The following is a 23071-nucleotide window of genomic DNA, read 5'->3' on the forward strand; positions in this document are numbered from 1 at the left end:
AGTGTGTGGTGTTAAAAGGAGCAGAGAGTGGAACACATACTTAGATATCTTAGCTAATATAAAGAAATGTATTCACTAGTGGCATTGAATCCATCAGTAAACTTAGTATGGGCCCAGTGGATAGAGAAAGGTAAATCTGGATGTCAGCCACTCTTCTGCAGTTAAGTATGAGCTCGGGCGGCTGATGTCTGTAGGCCTTAGTTAACTCATCTACACAATAAAGGGGTTAGCATAGATGAGTGGATGTCAGCAGAGGTGGCACTTACCCCACTGTGGATAGTTGGAAGTGTTACAGGTTTTCCTAAATAGCATACAAGTATATCCAGTGCCAGATTAGGTGATTGCTAAGGCTCTATTTTCCTGTAGAGCAGCATGACTTAAAATGTGGCCTCTGCACCAGTACCAGTCCAAAAGACTTTAAAAAAAAATCCATGATGTGAGAAATACAAAAATTGAGAGCAAGCATTTAGAAATGTGTATAGCAGTTTGACTCCATGCATGTCACTGTGGACACATCTCATTGAACTGGGTATGTAGATCAGAATATTGGTCACCAGACAGGTTGAGTAAAGCAAACAAAAACTGCTGGTCATCACAGCAAACAGTTTGAGGAGCACTGGTGGGAAAGCAAAGGACAGTCAAACAGTAACAGTAATGTAAGCCAGGGGAAGGAAATTCAAAAACACAGAACTGCCTTTTTGTCACTAGTTTGTCACTAGTATGACACATTTTCTCAGCCAATTCTCAACTCTCCTTATAAGAGTTCTGTTGGTAAATAGTATTATTTTAATAGTATATATTCTTTACTAGTCTTTCACAGACTAGTATTTCCTTCAAGTGGCTATTTTTTCTTCGATTTTCAGATCAGCCACTCTGGTCTGAAGTAAAACCTCTTATCTTTCTGAACTTGTCTCTAAAACACACCCCTGCCTGTCCTAAGTCAGTTTCAGCCAACTTGGTCAAAAAGATGTGAACAGGATAAGACACTTAACAATTTTAGGAGGACCAGTTGTTCATATGTTGTGCGTGTGCGATGAAATAGAACTGATTCACAGGTGCAGATAAACAGTGTTTCACAGGGAGAAGGGAGTACATGACACAGGAATCCGTGTGCCTTTAGACAATATTCGTGAGTTTTAGAATTCTGTTTCTTTGGAATCTAATGTGCTCTACCTCTAAGTCTGCTGTGCCCCTCTCTTTCAGGGAGCGTCTTAAGCTTTCTCTTACCAGCTCTCTCTACCCACAGGCTCATGGCAGCTAGAGCTCTCCTGGAATTTTTTTCTACTTAGAGATAACTTGAAGGTCATGGTATTGTTTTCCTAATACTGCTGAAGATGTGGGTCACTTGTGGTTTCATTTGCCCTCCTTGTAGATTTTATGGTATTTTGGGAAAGGATATATGGGCAATTCAGAATTAGGCAGCTGCACTAAACCGCCGTACGACTACCCGTCTTTCCTGGTTTTGATTTAATTTCATCAGATTATTTTGTCGTTAATTCACCAAATAGTTCTGATTCTTTTTTTGAATTTTTTTAGAAAGGGTCTCATTCTGTCACACAGGCTGGAGTGCAATGACGCGATTTCAGTTCACTCTAACCTCAAACTCCTGGGCTCCAGTGATCTTCCTGCCTCAGCCTCTCGAGTAGCGAGGTGTACACCATCATGCCCCGCTAATTAAAATTTTTTTATAGAGATGAGGTTTCACTGTGTTGAGACCCAGGCTGTTGGTGAACTCCTGGGCTCAAGCTGCCCTCCCGCCTCGGCCTCCCAGCATGCTGGGTATAAGCCACTATGCCTGGGTTCTGGTTCATTCTTAAATTTGCCACATTTGCTTAGACAAGTGAAGTGAAAAGACTCACTGGGTTACATAGTGAAAACCCATCTCTACAAAAAAAAAAAAAAATCTCTTGTTTTCATTTAGTGGTTCTTTACCAGGGATCGCATTAGACTCACTTGGGAGGACTTGAAAAAAATTACACATACCTAGATTCTGCTCCTGGAGATTGAGAAATAATGGCTGAGAGAGAGGCTGCAGCACATTTTTCAAAGCTTATTAGTAATTCTACTCTGCACATCTGGGGCTAGTTTCACATGCTCCAACTGGCTGTTTTGTAGATGAGGTAGTACTGGGAATTTGCCCCCCCCCTTTTTTTTCTTTTTGGATTAGCAGAAATGGCAACTTTCTATTCTTAATTGGAAGAGTTCACCTAGAAACCTCTGTTGAAAAGGATTCTGAGGCTTATTGGGGAAAATTGGGGAACATGTGTCAAGCATTTGCTATTCTTTTTTTTGTTTTTGTTTTTGTTTTGAGATGGAGTCTCACTCTGTTGCCCAGGCTGGAGTACAGTGGCGCGATCTGGGCTCACTGCAACCTCAGCCTCCCGGGTTCAAGCAATTCTTCTGCCTCAGCCTCCTGAGTAGCTGGGATTACAGGCACGTGCCACCTCGCCTGGCTAATTTTTATATTTTTAGTAGAGATGTGGTTTCATAATGTTGGTCAGGCTGGTTTTGAACTTCTGACCTCGTGATCTGCCCATCTCAGCCTCCCAAAGTGTTGGGATTACAGGCATGAGCCACCACGCCTGCCAGCATTTGCTATTCTTGCTTTAAAGCAGTGATTTGTATTTATTTATTATTTATTTATTTTTTATTATTATACTTTAAGTTCTAGGGTACATGTGCAGAACGTGCAGGTTTGTTACATATATATACATGTTCCATGTTGGTTTAAAGCAGTGATTTTTAAAAATGTACATACCTTAATTAAAAAACACTTTATTGCTAAGAAATGATATGATCATTTGAGCCTTTAGTGAATTGCAATCTTTTTGCTGGTGGAGAGTTTTGTCTCAATGTTGATGGCTGCTAACTGATCAGAGTCGTGGTTGCTGAAGGTTGAAGGACAGTGTCAATTTCTTAAAATAAGACAGTGAAGTTTACTACATTGATTAACTGTTCCTTTCATGAAATATTTTTCTGTAGCATGCAATTACCATAACAGATATACTAATAACAAAAAAGTTTGAAACATTATGAGATTTGCCAAACTGTGACATAGACACGAAGTAAGCACATGTTGTTGGGAAAATGGCACTGATAGACTTGTTCGACTCAGGTTTGCCACAGACCTTCAATTTGTAAAAAACACAGTATCTGTGATGTATAATAAAGTGCAATACAATGAGCTACATCTGTATTTATTTTAGGAGGTAAACTTGTATCAGAGTGAGGACAATGCCCTAAAACCTGTCTTAGCAGAGCCAGGTAGGGCTAAACTACTCATGCTGTATTAACGTTTGGTTAATGGTCTATGACAGGGGTTCTCAAGGTGTTGATAAAAGTTACCTGGAGGTGGCCAGGCCCGGTGGCTCATGCCTGTAATCCCAGCACTTTGGGAGGCTGAGGCAGGTGGATCATGAGGTCAGGAGATCGAAACCATCCTGGCTAATGCGGTGAAACCCGTCTCTACTAAAAATAAAAAAACAAAGTTAGCCAGGTGTGGTGGCGGGTGCCTGTAGTCCCAGCTACTGGGGAGGCTGAGGTAGGAGAATAGCATGAACCCAGGAGGCGGAGCTTGCAGTGAGCCAAGATCGCGCCACTGCACTCCAGCCTGGATGACAGAGCGAGACTCCGTCTCAAAAAAAAAAAGTTACCTGGAGGCTTGTTAAAATACAGGTTAGTGGGCCCCCACCCCCAGAGTTCCTAATTCAATAAGTCTGAGTGGGGCCTGAGAATTTGCATTTCTAAGAAGCTCCCAGCTACTAATGATGGTCTGGGACCATGCTTTGGATAGCACTAGTTTATTATTTGAAGCTAAAACTCAGTTACAGTAATGAATTGTAGTGAATTCTTGACCTTAAGGCAGCTGTTGAGTCAAATCTTTAGTTTCTGTTAGAATAACATAGTTCAGAGAAAGACATTGGCCTGAAACAAGATACAGGTTCTGACTGCTTGTCTAAGGAATAGCCAGAGACTGGGTAGGACAGCTTAGAATAAGGGATAGTCAAGAACAGGAGTGTAACTCATGTTTATCTCTCATTTGTGACACAAAAGCTATGACCCAAAGTCTCTTATCAGCCATGTAACATCCCTCGCTAAGTGGGAAGTCAGAGAAGATTCTGACTCTGGCTTCCACTTTTGTACGACTTGAATTTTCTGTTTGGAAACTTATCCTGGCTCTATATGGCTGGTTCCTTCTCATCATTTAGACCTCAGCTCAGACAGTCCTTCCTCCCTTTTAAAAGCCTCCTCCAGAACTTCCTTGTATCTATCTTCTTTGGTTATTTTTCTGTCTACCCATACAGCAAAGGAAGCTCTTTGAAGACGAGGCTCTTTCTGCAATATATACCCCTGTGTTCCCGTTGCCTGCTACAGAGTAGGCCTGTAAAATTTTGTGTAGGAATAAATAAGTAATATTGATCATACATTTTATTTGAGGGGTTTTGTGAATTAAGTCTTTATGCACTGTAGTTTGATATTGATGCTGCTGCTTTTAATTTTCTTTCTTCACAGTATGTTGTGGAAAGCAACCATTGTACTCAGTAGAGGAGTATCAGTTCAGTATCGCTACTTCAAAGGGTACTTTTTAGAACCAAAGGTATGTTTTCTTTATCTAGTTTCCAATTTCTTTAGCACTTCCTTCAAAAGCAACTCACTTAAGTTTGAACACGTTCAAAGTAAAATGCATTTGCTTTGGTCAAATAAGGAATAGAACTCTTGATTAATAAAATTTACCAAAACCAAGGAAGTAGCCACTTCAGAGGCAGATGATGTCTGCCATGGAATTTTAAAAAGACATAGTAAGTATGTTCTGCAATATTCTTATGAAATTGGTTTTAATGTGTTTTCTGTAAGTGTGCATTTTCGGTAACTTTTGTAAACTAGTTAGGAACCACTTGCAGAGGTGTTACTTTTGGTTTTGTTTTTTAATCCTTATGTGATGTAAATACATTTAGAGAAGTATATAGCCTGTTTTAAGTGAGTAATTAAAAAATTATTTCACAGCAGCCATCTCTTGGTGGCTGTGTTAACTCTGATCAAAATTTAATTGATTCCTTTTAGATTTTTTCAAAGATGTTATTGATAGACCCCCCTATCTTTTCTGGAGGCCTTTGGCATAGCTATTCTAAATCTGCCTGTTCACAATTCATTATTTTGGGATTGTTTTCATATTCAGAAAAGAAAAAAAAGCTAATCATTTTCCTTTTATTCTAAAGATACTCATTTACTGAAAGGATTCTTTTCCTTCAGATTTTTACATTTGACACCCTTGGGCTGCATATGAACAAGGGTTTAGGCAGGGGTCTAGGAAACAAATCATGGATTAGCTTGTTAAAAAATGTATTTCCTTTGGGAGTCATTAAGTGTTTTTGTTACATGTGAAAAATGCAAGCAGCCACTGTTACCTCGTGCTCTTAGCCACCATTATACAAAGAAAAGAGAAAAAAAAATGACAAACCCACTTTAGCTGTCTTTTGCACCTATTACGTTTCTTATTCCAAGAATATTTTGTGAATACCCAGTAATTGAACTTAAATTACATTGTGGTTGATCATTGTGTTGGCTTTTCTTGACAATAGTTTCACTTTAACTTAAGAAAAGGGCATCTCATTTATTTGGCATGGGATTATGCGTCATGGTAAAGTTCTTTAGTATAACTTACTTGGCATGGGATTATGCATCATGGTAAAGTTCTTTAGTATAACTTAAGCAATTGTGTGTAGATACATAGGTCATAGATACGGCAAGCTTACCTGAGGATCCTGGTATGTGAAATTTAGCTTTGTAATATGTGAAACCAACTAAATTTTACTTAGGGGAGTTTGGATGAGAAAGATGATAATGAGTTCTTTGGGCATAGTTTTCTAAAGTAAGACTATTGTCAACACAGGTCAAATTAAGCCAACCTAAGTATTTATCCTCTTCATTGAAAATGTTACCAAAAGCAGCAGATCAGTCCAAAATACCTTTTGAAAAAATTGGCAAGAAGTCTGCTTAACAGTAAAAACAAGTTTTTCCCCTTGTAATACTTGCAAAAGTTGACAGTATGTGTTGGTGAGTGTGTTTCTTTAAGTAGGTACTCTGTATCGTGTACACATGTACCGTGTGATGCAGGGGCTGCCACGGTAAGTATGTTTTTCATGGAATTGAGTACGTAGCTACATAAAATCCCATGCATATGGCTACAGTTTTTTTCTCCACATGCCAGCTTAATGTGACACTTTAAAAAAGTTGGTGGCGCTTTTTAAATAAAACATTTTTAATAGAAGTATTATGAGACTTTGTCTAGTTGTACATTGTCAAATAATAGAAGCAATGTGCAAGGCATCTTAAATTGTGAAATGATGTAAATTATTGGAATACATAATGTTACGAATATAAAGAATGATAGGAAAACAAATAATGAAAGCATTAAAAAGCTGAAATGGGAGAAAGGTTAATTTTACTGTGTTGAAAGTTTTAGGAGGTAATCTACCCAGGCAGTTTTGGAACCAAAGCTAAAAGTTTTGCGATTATGGACAAGCCAGTTGACCTTTAGGCTTTAGCCTCCTCATCTATAAAACAAAAGGTTTGAACTATAGGTTTTTAGATCCTTTCATTGCAAAATTTTATTGAGTAAGTGAAATTTTACCATTCATATTTTTCTCCCATGCATTGCTTTTTTTTGGCATATTCCTTTTAGCTTAGAAGAGTCCTGAAATTGTTCTTCTCAGTTTTTCACAACGACATGTTCTCTTTGTGAATTAGGATAAGGTGTTAATGTGTTACATTTTAAAATAATTTCACAGATGACAAAACAAAATATCTTATTTGAACATAGCACACAAAAGTAGTGAGTATTCCTGGAATGAAAACATTGGTATGAATCTTCCACTGATGTCACATCCTCACCAAAGATACTTTCTGAATTAACATGTAATTTCAACATTTTTTTTTTCTGTATCCACCCCTCTTTGCTTGTGGGTAGAATTAGGGATGTTTCCTCATAGTGAAGTGTTAGCCAGTTTTTCATTGTATCCTTTGAAATTTTTCCTTCAGTTTTTAGAAATACATCTTTATTTTTCAGCACATATCTATGTTTCTAACTTTCATAGCTGCTAAATTCACTCATAATTAGATTCATTACAAACTGTCTTATTTTGACCTTGATCTCCCTTGAGTTTTAAGTCCTTTAACAAGACAATCAGTCACCTGCGATAGATAATTGTTTATTTTCAGAATAGTCTAGTTTGTCATTTTGTACAATAGTTTATTAGTATCTAAAATCCTTCTGAATAGTAAATACTGTCAGGTGTTAACTTGAGATTTGAACACTCTCAGAGAGTCTGTTGGCCTGGCTTCCTTTGCTTTACTCATGCCCAGGTGACTGTTTCTTTTACTGGTTGTTCTAAAAATAGAGATTTTTTTTTTTTTTTTTTTTTTTTTTTTGAGACAGAGTCTCGTTCTGTCGCCCAGGCTGGAGTGCAGTAGCGCGATCTCGGCTCACTGCAACCTCTGCCTCCTGGGTTCAAGTGATTCTTCTGCCTCAGCCTCCAAGTAGCTGAGATTACAGGCATGCAACCACCATGCCTGGCTAATTTTTGTATTGTTTTAGTAGAGACAGGGTTTCGCCGTGTTAGCCAGGCTGATCTCAAACTCCTGACCTCAGGTGATCCACCCGCCTCAGCCTCCCAGAGTGCTGGGATTATAGGCAGGAGCCACCGCACGTGGCCTTGATTCCTCAGACCCCCTTTTACATTCAGTTTGTTTTCAAAATCGTGGAAGGAAAACAATCAGTAAAAGTTTTAAAAATTTGTGATATGCAAGCGGTGATATTACATGGCTAGCTAATAATTTTGCTTGGTGATTTGTTAAAAAACAAACTTCCAATCTACATATTGGATAGTCTTATTTACTTCTCTCAGTGCTTGGTATAACTGAGTGATGTCAGTAACTGTTTAAGTAAACAATCATTAAGACTTATTCTTGTGGGAAGAAATTTTTAAAAATGTTTTTGTTAATATGCATGTTCGGAAACATTTCTACAGTCGTGTGACATTATGTATGCTAAATTGTGAAATAACTCTACCAGTACTGTTAATGGAATATTGTCTTAGATTGACATCATTACTTTTTTCTCCAAAGATCTATCTCCCATGTTAACTCCAAAAAGCTTAAAATTTTGGCGGGCTTTTCCAGAATGTTTTCTTTCAGAACTGTTTCCTTTTCATAGATCTTAAAGAATAAGCTATTACAGATAATATATTAGAAAGTATTGCATGTACAAGGAGACCAGGATTAAAAAATAAATAAATGAAAGGATTGCATGTTTTGGAGTTATCACTGAGATTTTGAATTTCCCAATGCTCAGTTGTTAGTTTTTACTTATTTTTTTGAGATGGAGTTTCGCTCTTGTTGCCCAGGCTGGAGTGTAATGGCTCATTGCAACCTCCGCCTCCCGGGTTCAAGTGAGTCTCCTGGCTCAGCCTTCTGAGTAGCTGGGATTACAGGCATGCACCACTATGCCCTGCTAATTTTTGTATTTTTAGTAGAGACGAGGTTTCTCTATGTTGGTCAGGCTGTTCTCTAACTCCCGACCTCAGGTAGTCCACCCGCTTTGACCTCCCAAAGTGCTGGGATTACAGGTGTGAGCCGCCACGCCCGGCCTGTTAATTTTTTTTTTTTTATAGAAGTAAAGCTGAAAATTTAAGATTGCCTTCTAAAGTTTAATAAAGTAGGCTTAACAATTTTGGAAATTCAGTGTATTTTAAAACTAGGTTCATTTTTTTCTATATTATAACAGTTTACCAACCAATGTACATTTGTAGTCTGAATGATGATAGACATAATTCTGTCATCTGTTTACCTGGCCTTTTGGACTGTTCCTCAAATATGCAATTCTATTCAAGTCTAGGTAGTTTTATGCAGTGGGGTAGTGGGTAGATGAGACTGGAGTTGTTAAAATTGCTACTGAAATATGTTCCTTATCACATTTAATCCAAAGGACTATTCTTACCTGATTAAGTAAAGATACTGCTATCAACAGTCTATAAAGTTCCCCTGACATCTGAATTAAAACAAAACAAACTCTCTGCTATGCCGACTTTATCTCTTTTTGACATTTAATATTATATTCATAGCACCCTTTTTTTTTTTTTTTTTTCTTTTTTGAGACATAGTCTCGCTCTATCGCCCAGGCTGGAGTGCAGTGGCGCGATCTCAGCTCACTGCAGCCTCCGCCTCCCAGATTCATGGGATTCTCCTGCCTTGGCCTCCCAAGTACCTAGGATTACAGGCACACACCACCATGTCTGGCTAATTTTTGTATTTTTGGTAGAGATGGGGTTTCACCATGTTGGCCAGGTTGGTCTCGAACTCCTGACCTCAAGTGATCTGCCTGCCTCGGCCTCCCAAAGTGCTGGGATTACAGGCATGAGCCACTGTGTCCAGGCTGTTTCTATTTTTATGTATGTATTTGCAACTTTTTTTGAGAAGGAGTCTCACTCTGTTGCCCATGCCGAAGTGCAGTGGTGTGATCTTGGCTCACTGCAACCTCTGCCTCGCAGGGTCAAGCAATTCTCGTACCTCAGCCTCATACGTAGCTGGGACTACAGATGTGTGCCACCACACCTAGCTAATTTTTGTATTTTTAGTAGAGATGGAGTTTCACCATGTTGGCCAGGCTTGTCTCAAACTGCTGACCTCAAGTGATCCACCTGCCTTGGCCACCCAAAGTGCTGGGATTACAGGCATGAGCCACCATGCCTGTCCTATATTTGCAACTTTTGAGGTTTAGAAAGTTTGATATTTAAAAAACACATTTAAAAAATATTTCAGGAAAAATGTTATAGTAAACATCATCTAGAATTAATTTGATTTTCTTTTTAGTATAGTGGGTATGAAAGTCACTATATTTTTAAAAGAGCAATTTCACATTACATTTTTAAAAAATCTACCCAGTCTACCAATTAAGGTGAACTATTATAGCAGGGAAGTGTTTAGCTAGAGAAAAAGAGAATTTTATTTAGTATCCCAGGATTAATGATTTGAAGAAATATATAGTGCTATTTTAGTTTTTAAACTTCAGAAGTTTGAGGATTTCAGAAAAGAATTTAGCCTGGTTATTTTAAGTGACAGGATTATTTATTGCATTTAATACTTAATAATGTGCCTAAGTTGTTACATATTTGTTATTGTTTGGCACATTATCAAATTTAATCAGTATTAAAATCCTATAGAAAGTATAGGAGAATATTTTAATCCATTATTAATGCCTTCTAAAGATAATAGAGAAGCTTTTATGTCTAGGCTTTTTAAGAGTACGTATAGGCTGGGCACAGTGGCTCACACCTGTAATCCCAGCACACTGGGAGGCTGAGGTGGGTGGATCACGAGGTTAGGAGTTCGAGACCAGCCTGGCCAACATGGTGAAGCCGCATCTCTACTAAAAATACAAAAATTAGCTGGGCGTGGTGGCACGTGCCTTTAATCCCAGCTACTCAGGATGCCGAGGCAGGAGAATCGCTTGAAACCAGGAGGCAAGGGTGCAGTGAGCCGAGATCGTGCCATTGCACTCCAGCCTGGGTGATAGAGTGAGACTCCTGTCTCAAAAAAAAAAAAAAGAGTATGTGTAATATAATGCCTAGAAAAGGGCTCAAAGATTATATGTGAAAATCTTGATGGTGATTATCCCTAAATGGTATGATATGGGTGAGTTTTGTATTTTCTTTTTGCTTCTCTGTATTTAATTAAATTTATGTAACAAATAAAATACCTTGTAAGATTATAGTTTGAAAATGTGCTTCCAAAATGTGTATTTAAGGGTTTTATTTCAGCATATAATTATAACTAGTGAGTTTCTTTTTAAAAATTAAAGGAAAATTAGAACACTTAAATTTTAGTTTTTTAGGTATACTCAGGGAATCTTTCATGGTTATTCACTACCGCATATGTTATCAACACATAGCTTTATGTTCTTTTTTAGTAGGGGAACTTGATAGTGGAAAACAGTGTGAGGAATTGTCACACTGTATGAGATTTTAAACTAAGGCATAAGAATGAAACTGGATATTAGTTCCTCTTTTTTTTTTTTTTTTTTTTGAGACGGAGTCTAGCTCTGTCGCCCAGGCTGGAGTGCAGTGGCACGATCTCGGGTCACTGCAAGCCCCGCCTCCCGGGTTCACGCCATTCTCCTGCCTCAGCCTCTCCGAGTAGCTGGGACTACAGGCGCCCGCCACCACGCCCGGCTAATTTTTTTGTATTTTTAGTAGAGACGGGGTTTCACCGTGGTCTCGATCTCCTGACCTCGTGATCCGCCCGCCTCGGCCTCCCAAAGTGCTGGGATTACAAGCATGAGCCACCGCGCCTGGCCTAGTTCCTCTTTTATCACACTTGCTCTTCAAGTTTACCTGGCCACATGTCCCTTCTAGAATTTCCTGTGTTCTTTAGAAACACTGGTTCCTATGATATGAGAAATCTTCCTGTTTTTCACTTAGTATTCTTAAATAAATGTAATAAATAACTTTATTATGCTTCTTAGTTCCTTGAGTAGCTTGTGTTAATTGCTTTTGAGTACTTGTTCCTACTATTTTTACTATTGTAGACTTGTTTAGGCTTTTTCTAAATGCATAGAGCAGGAGGTACATACTTTATCTAGCAATACCTCATTGATGGCTGACATACCAAAGAAAGCATATTTGATATTTATCTTAAGAATTAATATCAGTTAAAAGTGAAAATTTCTTTGAAACAATTGAGTATTGTAGGCAGATTTAGGAATGGGTTTGAGACAGTTCTGTGTGCCAGTTCATCTCATTTTTCTTTGTTTACTGCCTCACTCTGATTTTCTTCCAGCATTTCATCTTGTTTTGTGATCTGGTACATTCCGGGCTTTTGGCATATAATATTGATAATAAGATGAATCTTTTGGTCTCATATTTAGTATAAGATTTAGGCCACAAACATCTAATGGAGTCATGGGTAGAAAATAAGATATAAGAAATTATTGCAGACGTTTAACTTTTAAATTGCAGACTATCGGTGGTCCATGTCAAGTGATAGTTCACAAGTGGGAGACTCATCTACAACCACGATCAATAACCCCTTTAGGTATGGGCATTAACTGCATCTGTTTGAGGCATATGCATAAAGTTACTAATATGCTGCACAATGGCTTAGTGGGATTTAATAAATTTTTATTCTAAAGTTAAGGTCAATGCATTGTCAGTGCTACAAATTTCACTGAGCATTTCATGGATCTTTCAAAACTGAACAGTTTTTAATTGCCTTTTAAAATAAACTTTATTAGAAATATTTACCTAGATATTTTTGATTTCTTGGGTTAGATTAGTTTATTATGAAATATTTACTTTTGTTTGGAATGGTTAGGAAGTTTATAAGATACCATTCTTCTTGACTGAGCATCCATGGCTCTATTTGTTTACTTGCTCAGGCTTAGCAAACATTTGAAGAAAAAATTAATCCAAAACAAAGATTCTTAAATTTTTAACTTTGAATATTAATAGAGTAAGTTATTCTATTTTTTTCTTCTTTTTTTTTTTTTAAAGAAACTGGTAAATACTTGAATAAACTTGTATGAATGAATTCAAATTTCTTAAATTCCCTGCTGGCTATGCTAGAATTGCTACTCAGAAAGTTGTTTTCTGTTTTTTTTTTTCTTTCTTTCTTTTTTTTTAAAGTTGTTTTCTTTTAAACACATTCACTTTTCTTATGCTTAAATATGGCATTTCTCTTCATACAAGTATTTTTGAACTTCTTTGTCCATATTGAAAATCGAATTTGAAGTTCATTTCACATACGTTAAATTACCCACATGTATTCATCTATAAATTGACTCAGTGCTGAGAAATGTATCTTTTAGTTTCTAGGTAAAGTTAAAATTGAAAGATAACTGGATGCCAGTTTTCTGGTTTAAATTAGAAAGCAGTGGGAGTTTCTGCTTTATCCTGGAGTAAGGACACATCTTGTTTAAACAGTATCTCATTCCATCCTCTTTATTGGATTTTCTTTTTGTATGTTTTAATACATTTTTGATAGCGTATTCAGGATTTTTATGAGAGTATACTTAAAATTATAATATTCCCATACTGAGGTTGGAACTTACTAGGTATGAATGTTTTAAAAAATTGTATTTTAAAGCATCTTGCAGTTAAATATATTTTATTATGAGAACTGGGATGATTTTGTGTCTTTTAGAAAGGAATGTATACTTTTGAGAAATATAACTTTTGAACTTAAAAGCTGTGTGAAACTTACCAGAGAATCTTTATTAGGAACTGTCACATCCATTTTGCAAGTATTTCAGACTAATGTTTAAACTGGGAAGGGAAGTAGGCAAGGAAGATAAATTGTATTTTACTCAAAGGGTGGGGTTTTACAGCTTTTCTCATTGAGTTGAAATTTCTGTTAGGAGAAGGGGATGTGCTAGCATTTATTCTTTTGGTAGTTCCTCACAGCTCTGTACATACAGGTAAGTTCATGCTGTTTGTAAAGCTTTTAACTGGCAGTAGTGAATAGTTGGGATATGAGGAGAATTATATTTGAGACAAGTTCAGAATATGCACTACATAAGAATAAGCATTTTAATTGTGCCAAGACCTTTGGTTTGAAAATCAAGAAGGAGTTGTCATTGTCCAGCAACCTGTGAGTCTTATACATTGGTTAGTGTAGAAGTTAATCCCAGTGCCTCTAGAGCACCTTTCTGAAGAGTTTTCTTTTTGTTCCTTTTAACATAATGGACAATCAACGAAGTATGTAAGAACTATTACTGTTTGCTAGCCTCCTTTAAAGGGAATTCTTTATTGTGGGCTACAATAAATATGCTTATTCACCTTGGGCTGCTTTTAAGCTGTAGATTTAATATTATAAATGATATTTAAGGTGGGTAATTTCTCAGTTGTTCATTGGGTATGCATCAAGAGTTTTAACTAAATTTTCTATTTTCCTTAAATTCTAGAAAGCGAAATTATTATTGACGATGGACAATTTGGAATCCACAGTAAGTGAGGCTGACTTACTTAAATGTTTACTGAAATGATTGAGATGTTACTTTACATTTCATTGGAATTATATAGCACAGGAAAATAGAACATACAGTCATGTGCTGCATAACGATATTTTGGTCAAAGACAGACCACACATGCAGCAGCGGTCTCATACGATTATAATGAAGCTGAAAAATTCCTGTCGCCAAGTGACATCACGGCTGTCGTAACGTATGACACATTATAATACAGCACATTATGTTTTCTATGTGTAGATGTGTTTAGATACACAAATGCTTACCATTGTGTTATATAGTTGCCTGTAGTATTCAGTATGCTATACAGTGCTGGAATCTAGGAGCAATAGGCTACACCATCTAGGTTTGTGTAAGTACATTCCCTGTACTTACATAAACAGCAATGAAATCGTCTAATGACGCATTTCTCAGAACTTATCTTCATTGTTAAGCAATGCATGACTGTAGTATGATTTTGAAAATAGAGGCTGGATCCAAAAAACAAATCCCTACTGTTAAATAATTAGTTTCTAATATAATTTTTTTTGTTTTGTTTTTTTGAGACGGAGTCTCGCTCTATCGCCCAGGCTGGAGTGCAGTGGCGCAATCTCGGCTCACTGCAAGCTCCGCCTCCCGGGTTCACGCCATTCTCCTGCCTCAGCCTCTCCAAGTAGCTGGGACTACAGGCGCCCGCCACCACGCCCGGCTAATTTTTTTGTATTTTTAGTAGAGACGGGGTTTCATCGTGGTCCCGATCTCGTGACCTCGTGATCCGTCCGCCTCGGCCTCCCGAAGTGCTGGGATTACAAGCGTGAGCCACCGTGCCCGGCTCTAATATAATTCTTGCACTTTAAAATGTTATCCTTTTGGTTTTTATTTGACTAGCAATTTCAGGTATATGATATTAATATAATTAAAAGTGCGTAGTATACTGAACTGCTAATATAGCCTTTTACCTCTTTTATGTTTGAAATTACATTAATGTTTCTAAATATCTAAAGTGTGAAATGTTACACTTAGGCTAAGTTTGTGTATTTTGTGTGTTTGTATGTCTGCATATACAGTAAAATTCAGACTAACCAAAGTGTTCTAGTAATTCTGGCCGAATGTTTAAAAGTTAATTTGAGATAGAGTAGAAAATGCTTTAACTTCTGAATATGTTGAAAATGTTATTTGTGTACTTTCTGTTTTAGTAAATACTATATCCTGAGAATTCTAATTTTCTTCAGTGACTGGAATTCTTACCCCGGCCCGCCCAGACTGGAGTGCAGTGGTGCAATCTCATCTCACTGCAACCTCCGACCCCGAGGTTCAAGTGATACTCCTGCCTCAGGCTCCTGAGTAGCTGGGATTATAGGCGCCTGCCACCATGCCCAGCTAATTTTTGCATTTTTTTTAGTATAGATGAGGTTTTGCCATGTTGGCCAGACTGGTCTCAAACTCCTGACCTCAAGTGATCCACCCACCTCAGCCTCCCAAAGTGCTAGGATTACAGGCATGAGCCACCATGCCCAGCTGGGTGACTGGAATTCTTTTTTTTTTTTTTTTTTTTTGAGATGGAGTTTTCGCACCTGTTGCCCAGGCTGGAGTGCAATGGCACAATCTTGGCTCACCACACTCTCCGCCTCCCATGTTGAAGTGATTCTTCTGCCTCAGCCTCCTGAATGGCTTGGATTACAGGCATGCACCACCACGCCCAGCTAATTTTGTATTTTTAGTAGAGACGGGGTTTCTCCATGTTGGTCAGGCTGGTCTTGAACTCCTGACCTCAGGTGATCCTCCTGCCTCGTCCTCCCAAAGTGCTGGGATTACAGGTGTGAGCCACCGCACCTGGCTGGAATTCTTACAGTGTATCAGGGCTATTATACTAAACTGCATTCTCTCTCTCTTTTTTTTTTTTTTTTTTTTGAGATGGAGTCTTGCTCTGTCACCCAGGTTGGAATGCAGTGGCGCAATCTCCGCTCGCTGCAGCCTCCACCTGCTGGGTTCAAGCAATTCTCCTGCCTCAGCCTGCTGAGTAGCTGGGACTACAGGTGAGTGCCACCACACCTGGCTAATTTTTGTATTTTTAGTCTTGCTATGTTGGTCAGGCTGGTCTCAAACTCCTGACCTCAAGTGATCTGCCTGCCTTGGCCTCCCAAAGTGTTGGGATTACAGGCGTAAGCCACCGTGCCCGGCCTGCATCCTCATTTTGGATGCTGTACTGTAGGAGTCAAAAAGTGGAAAGAGGGTGGGCGGAATTGTGTTTGTACTGATTCTGAATCAGAGATAAATTGCTGATAGCCAGTTTGCTTTCCTGCTAAGCATAGGAAAGAACAGGCCGGAATGTTTTGGTTGTGGTTTTTATTAGGTGTGTATGTTTCTGTGTGGTAGAAATGAACATGCTCTGGCAGTATTTACATAGGAATTTGACATCTTTTCCTTGATTTTGTTTGGGATTGTTTATATTACATCAGAAAACAGTGTACAGTACTTGAATAGCTTTATGTTGTTTTAGAGTCTTTAGTACTTCATAAGTAATATTTACACTACATGTTTTGGAGTGCTTTATGGAGTAGTTTTGCTTGAGCTGTAATGCATGGTCTCACTTTGTCTTTTCTGTAAAAAAAAAAAAAAAAAAAAAAAGGTTAAAGTCCCACAATTACTAAGCATTCTTAAGTTAGGAGAGAATTTCTAAGGAGAGAAGTTTCTTGGTATTTATTTATTTTAACCCTGTTGATGAAAAAGCTTAGATCCAAAACAGTTGACAGCTTCTCTGGTATTTATGAACATTTTATTACCTATGTTAAGTAGGTGAGTAGCTTCAAGTTAATGCCAACAGTGTTGTCACGATCATGCAGTTTATTTATGGCAGAATATATAAATTTGAGAATATGGAATTGACTCACAGTTCTGTTCTTACCTTCTGATATCTCAGACCCCCAGCACTAGTGGCATAACTAGTTGCAGCTGAGTATCTAAAGTGACGCTTTGGAAGTGTAACAGTGATCCCTAGTAGAACAATTGCTAGGTTAGATGCTATCTTGGAGCGTGTGCTCTTTCTGAAATAGATTTGTATTATTTTAGTCATGGATTCAATATGAATATGAATATTTTAATTTATTTGTGTTGTGACAGCATAGCTAATTATTAATATTCATTTAATTTTTCCCCCTACTTCATATAAAAGTTATATTTTAATGAAGAATTTAAGATTACCTGTATATTTGCTTTGGGGAGAAGAGTACCAGTGTTATATAACCTCAATGCATTATTACAGTGTGAATGTGGGCAGGGTGAGGTGGCTCATGCCTGTAATACCAGCACTTTGGGAGGCCTGAGGAAGGCAGATCACTTGACATCAGGAGTTCAGGAGTTTGAGACCAGCTTGGCCAGCATGGTGACACCCTGTCTCTGCTAAAAATACAAGTCAGCTGGGCATGGTGGGCGCCTATAATCCCAGCTACTTGGGAGGCTGAGGCATGAGAATCACTTGAACCTGGGAGGTGGAGTCTGCAGTGAGTTGAGATCATGCCACTGCACTCTAGCCTGGGCAACAGAGCAAGACTCTATCTCAAAAAAAAAAAAAAAAGGAATCGATTCCTTTTAGATTTTTTTCAAAGATGGTATTGATAGAACCAGGATCTTTTCTGAAGGCCTTTGGAATATGTATTCTAAATCTGCCTGTTCACAATGATTCATTATTTTGGGATTATTTTCTTTTTCTTTTCTTTTTTCTGAGATGGAGTCTCATTCTGCCGCCCAGGCTGGAGTGCAGTGGCGCGATCTTGGCTTACTGCAAGCTCTGCCTTCTGGGTTCGTGCCATTCTCCTGGCTCAGCCTCCTGAGCAGCTGGGACTACAGGCACCTGCCACCATGCCTGGCTAATTTTTTTGTACTTTTAGTAGAAACGGGGTTTCACCGTGTTAGCCAGGATGGTCTCAATCTCCTGACTTTGTAATCCGCCTGCCTCGGCCTCCCAAAGTGCTGGGATTACAGGCGTGAGCCACCATGCCTGGCCTATTTTCATATTTAGAAAGGAAAAAAGTTAATTCTATTTTTATTGTTATTCTAAAAATACTTACTTGCGGAAAGGATTCTTTTCCTTCAGATTTTTACCTTTGGCACCCTTGGGTTGCATATGAACAACGGTTTAGGCAGGGGTCTAGGAAACAAATCATGGATTAGATCTCATTAAAAAATGTATTTCCTTTGGAGGTTAAAAAAAAAAGAAAGTGAATGTGAACTAGAATTATCAATCCATATAGGTACTTATGATGTTGTTTAAAAAAACATGTATAATAATTACTGTTCTTCATATTTATTCTGTCAGATGGTGTTGAAACTCTGGATTCTGGATGGCTGACATGTCAGACTGAAATAAGATTACGTTTGCATTATTCTGAAAAACCTCCTGTCTCAATAACCAAGAAAAAATTAAAAAAATCTAGATTTAGGTATGACCATGTTTATGTGTTACTTAGGCCATTTGTTTTCACTAGTGCTGTAGATTTCAGACTCAATTGGTTTTAGCCTTTAAGTGTACAGTTTGGGATAATGTTACATATTCTAGTAACTACAGGGCTTTGTAATAGTGAACTTCTTATCCCTGCTCAGATTGCTACAGTTGCAGTTAGTCTTAATCTCTACATGTAGAACCAGAAAACATTTGTTTATATAGATAAGTGGTTTTCTAAGCTTATGTATTTTTATAGTTTCTATTTAAATTTTCGTAGTGTAGCAATAGTTTGTTTTAAAATTGATATAATGTGTCGGGTGTGGTGGCTCACGCCTGTAATCCCAGCACTTTGCGAGGCCAATGGACGGTGGCTCACAACTGTAACCCCAGCACTTTGGGAGGCCGAGGTGGGCAGATCACCTGAGGTCGGGAGTTCAAGACCAGACTGGCCAACATGGTGAAACCACGTCTCTACTAAAAATACAAAAATTAGCTGGGCATGCTGTTCGGCACCTGTAATCCCAGCTGCTTGGGAGGCTGAGGCAGGACAATCGCTTGAACCCGGGAGGCGGAAGTTGCAGTGAGCCGAGATCGCACCACTGCATTCCAGGCAGAGCGAGACTCTGTCTCCAAAAATAAAGAAAAAATTGATATAATGGAAATGATTGTCTGCTACATAAGAATGCCATAAAGAGAAAATATTTTTTGGAAATACTCTTCAGTGTTCTAAATTTTATTGTGTCTTGAAAATGAAAAATTTTCCACACAGAAAATTTTTGAATATTGTATGTGTTTAATGATATATATATTCTTTCTTTTGAGAGAGGGTCTGGCCGTGTCACCCAGGTTGGAGTACAGTGGTGCAGTCTCGGCTCACTGCAACCTCCACCTCTCAGGCTCAAGTGATCCTCTCACCTCAGCCTCCCGAGTAGCTGGGACTACAGGCACATGACACATGCCTGGATAATTTTTATATTTTTTGCAGATGGGGTTTCACCATGTTGCCTAGACTGGTCTCAGACTTCTGAGCTCAAGCAATCCTCCCGCCTCAGCTTCCCAAAATTCTGGGATTACAGGCGTGAGCCACCGGCCCAGCTCTAGATTTATTTATTTATTTATTTTTAATGAAAGAATCAACAACCTTAGTAGGCATAATGGTCATTTATCCCATTTTAATACTTTGCAAAAATATTTGTAGATAATAACATCAGTATTTTATAAAACACACCTAATTCCTTAACCTGTAGTATGTGTAATCTTTGCATACTACATTATTTTTGTTATTTGAAGATTTAGCATATTTGGGGGCACTTTAAAATGTAGAATTTAGGCAACATTTGTATGAGTTTTTCTTTTCTGCCACTTCTTGCATCTCATTATTTTTTTTTTTATTACGTAGGGTGAAGCTGACCCTAGAAGGCCTGGAGGAAGATGATGATGATAGGGTATCTCCCACTGTACTCCACAAAATGTCCAATAGCTTGGAGATATCCTTAATAAGTGACAATGAGTTCAAGTGCAGGCATTCACAGCCGGAGTGTGGTTATGGCTTACAGCCTGATCGTTGGACAGAGTACAGCATACAGACGATGGAACCAGATAACCTGGAACTAATCTTTGATTTTTTTGAAGTGAGTAGTTACTGCAGTGAGGGGATTGAGAAAGAATGCAGGGACAAGCTTATTTTAACGTTGGTTTTGATTTTTATTTTAGTCTAATTTGTGTAAAGCTAACTTTTTGGAGGTGTGCTCCTCTGTACAGTTAAGCTTAAAAAACTTAGAGTTGTCATCTTCAAGTACTATTAAGAATATAATTAAGAGAACAGCAGTATTGATGTTTCAAATCAAGACCAGATGTCTTTGATGCCTGTCTGCTAAATAATCTAAATGTAAATGAATTGTATCCAAAGGAACCTTCAGTGGCCAATAGAGACCAGGGCAGGCTTTGTACCTCTTGGCGGGCATCCCGCTGTAACAAGCGTGATTGAGTTCTCACTATGATGGAAGCCTGTCATTTATTGAGGTACTTTATTAGGATTTGTTGATGGGACTGACTTGCAACTTGATATTGTAAATATGTAATGAAATTGTAAAGCTTGTGCCACGTTATTGACAGTCTGTGCTGCTAACTTTCTGGAGCTACGTGTGATACTAGTGCTTGTAGATCACTGGCTGTTCATATTTCCCCAACACATAATACCTGGTACATCCCCTAAGGTCCTTACTGCTGTGGGCCTGGCTCGGTAGTGATATGTAGTGGTTTCCTTAACCTCCAGCTCCACCTCCACACCCATTTATACTAGATTAGAGTTTAAATCTTGGAGGGTAGGGAATATGTCTTGAACACCAGTAGCCCCCAGCCAGTTTCTTGAGAACAGAATTCAGGATGGATTTTAAAAAATCTAATCTTAAGCAGTAAGATCTGTGGGACTGTATTATAAAAGTATGAATTTTTGATGACTTCTTTCTTTCTTTTACTTTTTGAGACGGAGTCTCGGGGTTGCACAGGCTGGAGTGCAGTGGCGTGATCTCAGCTCACTGCAGGCTCCGCCCCCTGGGGTTCACGCCATTCTCTTGCCTCAGCCTCCAAAGTAGCTGGGACTACAGGCGCCTGCCACCTCGCTCGGCTAATTTTTTGTACTTTTAGTAGAGATGGGGTTTCACCGTGTTAGCCAGGATGGTCTCGATCTCCTGACCTCGTGATCCGCCTGCCTCGGCCTCCCAGAGTGCTGGGATTACAGGCGTGAGCCACCATGCCCGGCCTCTTTCTTTTTCTTTCCTTTTTTCTTTTCCTTTTTCTTTTTTTTTTTTTCTGGAGAGGGGGTCTTGCTCTGTTGCGCAGGCTGGAGTATAGTGACATGATCATGGCTCACTGCAGCCTCAGTCTCCTGGGCGCAAGTGATCCTTCTGCCTCAGCCTGTCAAGTAGCTGGGACTACAGGTGTGTACCACCACACCCAGCTAATTAAAAAAAAACTTTTTTGGCCAGGTGTGGTGGCTCATGCTTATAATCCCAGTACTTTGGGAGGCTAAGGCAGGCAGATCACGAGGTCAAGAGTAAGAATACAAAAATTAGCCAGGCGTGTTGGCGCATGACTATAATCCCAGCTACTTGAGAGGCTGAGGCAGGAGAATTGCTTGAACCCAGGAGGCCGGAGGTTGCAATGAGCCAAGATCACACCACTGCACTCCAGCCTGAGCGACAGAGCAAGACTCCGTCTCAGAAAAAAAACAAAAACAAAAACTTTTTTTTTTTTTTTTTTTTGTTGAGATGGGGTCTTTGTTGCCCAGGCTGGTCTTGAACTCCTGGGCTCAAGCCATCCTCCTGCCTCGGCCCCTCAAAGTGCTGGGATTGCAGGTGTGAGCCTCTGCTCCTGGCCTGAACATTTTCTTGTTGCTTCCTTTTAATAAACCTATGTTTTAATAAATTATATCTTGAATGTCCTACCTTCCCTTTACTTTGTTTAGCATTTTTTGTAATAGTGTTTTATTCATAGACTAGGCTGATAAAATATCCAGTGTAATCTCAAAGTGAGTATAGTATTTGGTTTCCTAGAGAGTTGCTATCCCTTGTGACACTTGTGTAGACACATTTTTAGAGAATATGTTAAAAATTCACTACAAATAGGGCCAGGCACGGTGGCTCACGCCTGTAATCCCAGCACTTTGGGAGGCTGAGGCGGGTGGATCACCTAAGGTCAGGAGTTCGAGACCAGACTGACCAATATGGAGAAACCCCGTCTCTATTAAAAATACAAAATTAGCTGGGCGTGGTGGTGCATGCCTGTAATCTCAGCTACTTGAGAGGCTGAGGCACGAGAATTGCTTGAACTTGAGAGGCGGAGGTTGCGGTGAGCAGAGATCATGCCATTGCATTCCAGCCTGGGCAACAAGAGTGAAACGCTATCTCAAAAAATAATAATAATAATAATTCACTACAAATATATCTTAGTCTTACAACAACATAAAAGTGATTAGAAATTTTCGAGCAGTGCTTTAAATTTAAACTGAATGAGACTCTGTCTCAAAAAATATATATATTTTAAAATGTACAAAGAAAATGTATTTAATCATAGAGAAGCCATCAAGTCACTTGAATATAAATTTGATTGTATCTCTTTCTTATCAGTTCTACCCCAGAGATTCTCAGTTGACTTTAAGTGAGGTTTTTGATCTTTAAATTGAAAATATTGAATTTTTTTTTTTTTTTGAGATGGAGTCTTGCTCTGTTGTCCAGGCTGGAGTGCAGTGGTACGATCTCGGCTCACCACAACCTCCGCCTCCCGGGTTCAAGCATTTCTCCTGCATCAGCCTCCCGAGTAGCTGGGACTACTGGCATGCACCACCATCCCCGGCTAATTTTTTGTATTTTTAGTAGAAACGGGGTTTCATTAGGTTAGCCAGGCTAGTCTCAAACTCCTGACCTTGTGATACGCCTGCGTCGGCATCCCAAAGTGCTGGGATTACAGACGTGAGCCACTGACCCCGGCCGAAAATACTGAAGTTTTTATGAAAAAAAAAAAAAATATATATATATATACACATTTCATATATAGGAGATACATATGTGTGTGTGTGTGTATATATATATGTATGTATGTAATATAGAAGTTTAAAAATTAAGATTATTTTAAAT

The 23071-nt window shown here is 38.7% G+C and overlaps 1 protein-coding gene across 2 annotated transcripts in view; it reads left to right on the top strand.

Annotated features, from left to right (window-relative positions):
- Positions 1-23071, top strand: part of GPCPD1 (glycerophosphocholine phosphodiesterase 1) — a 69271-nt gene that overhangs the window by 13703 nt on the left and 32497 nt on the right. For both annotated transcript variants that reach the window (XM_055265074.2, XM_055265075.2), the window contains 5 exons: positions 4513-4597; positions 12012-12087; positions 13955-13996; positions 18312-18435; positions 19837-20068. In XM_055265074.2, the coding sequence (XP_055121049.1) occupies positions 4513-4597; positions 12012-12087; positions 13955-13996; positions 18312-18435; positions 19837-20068 (559 nt within the window). The remainder of the gene's footprint in view (positions 1-4512; positions 4598-12011; positions 12088-13954; positions 13997-18311; positions 18436-19836; positions 20069-23071) is intronic.

Source organism: Symphalangus syndactylus, chromosome 24 (genome assembly GCF_028878055.3).
Source record: "Symphalangus syndactylus isolate Jambi chromosome 24, NHGRI_mSymSyn1-v2.1_pri, whole genome shotgun sequence".
Lineage (NCBI taxonomy): Eukaryota > Metazoa > Chordata > Mammalia > Primates > Hylobatidae > Symphalangus > Symphalangus syndactylus.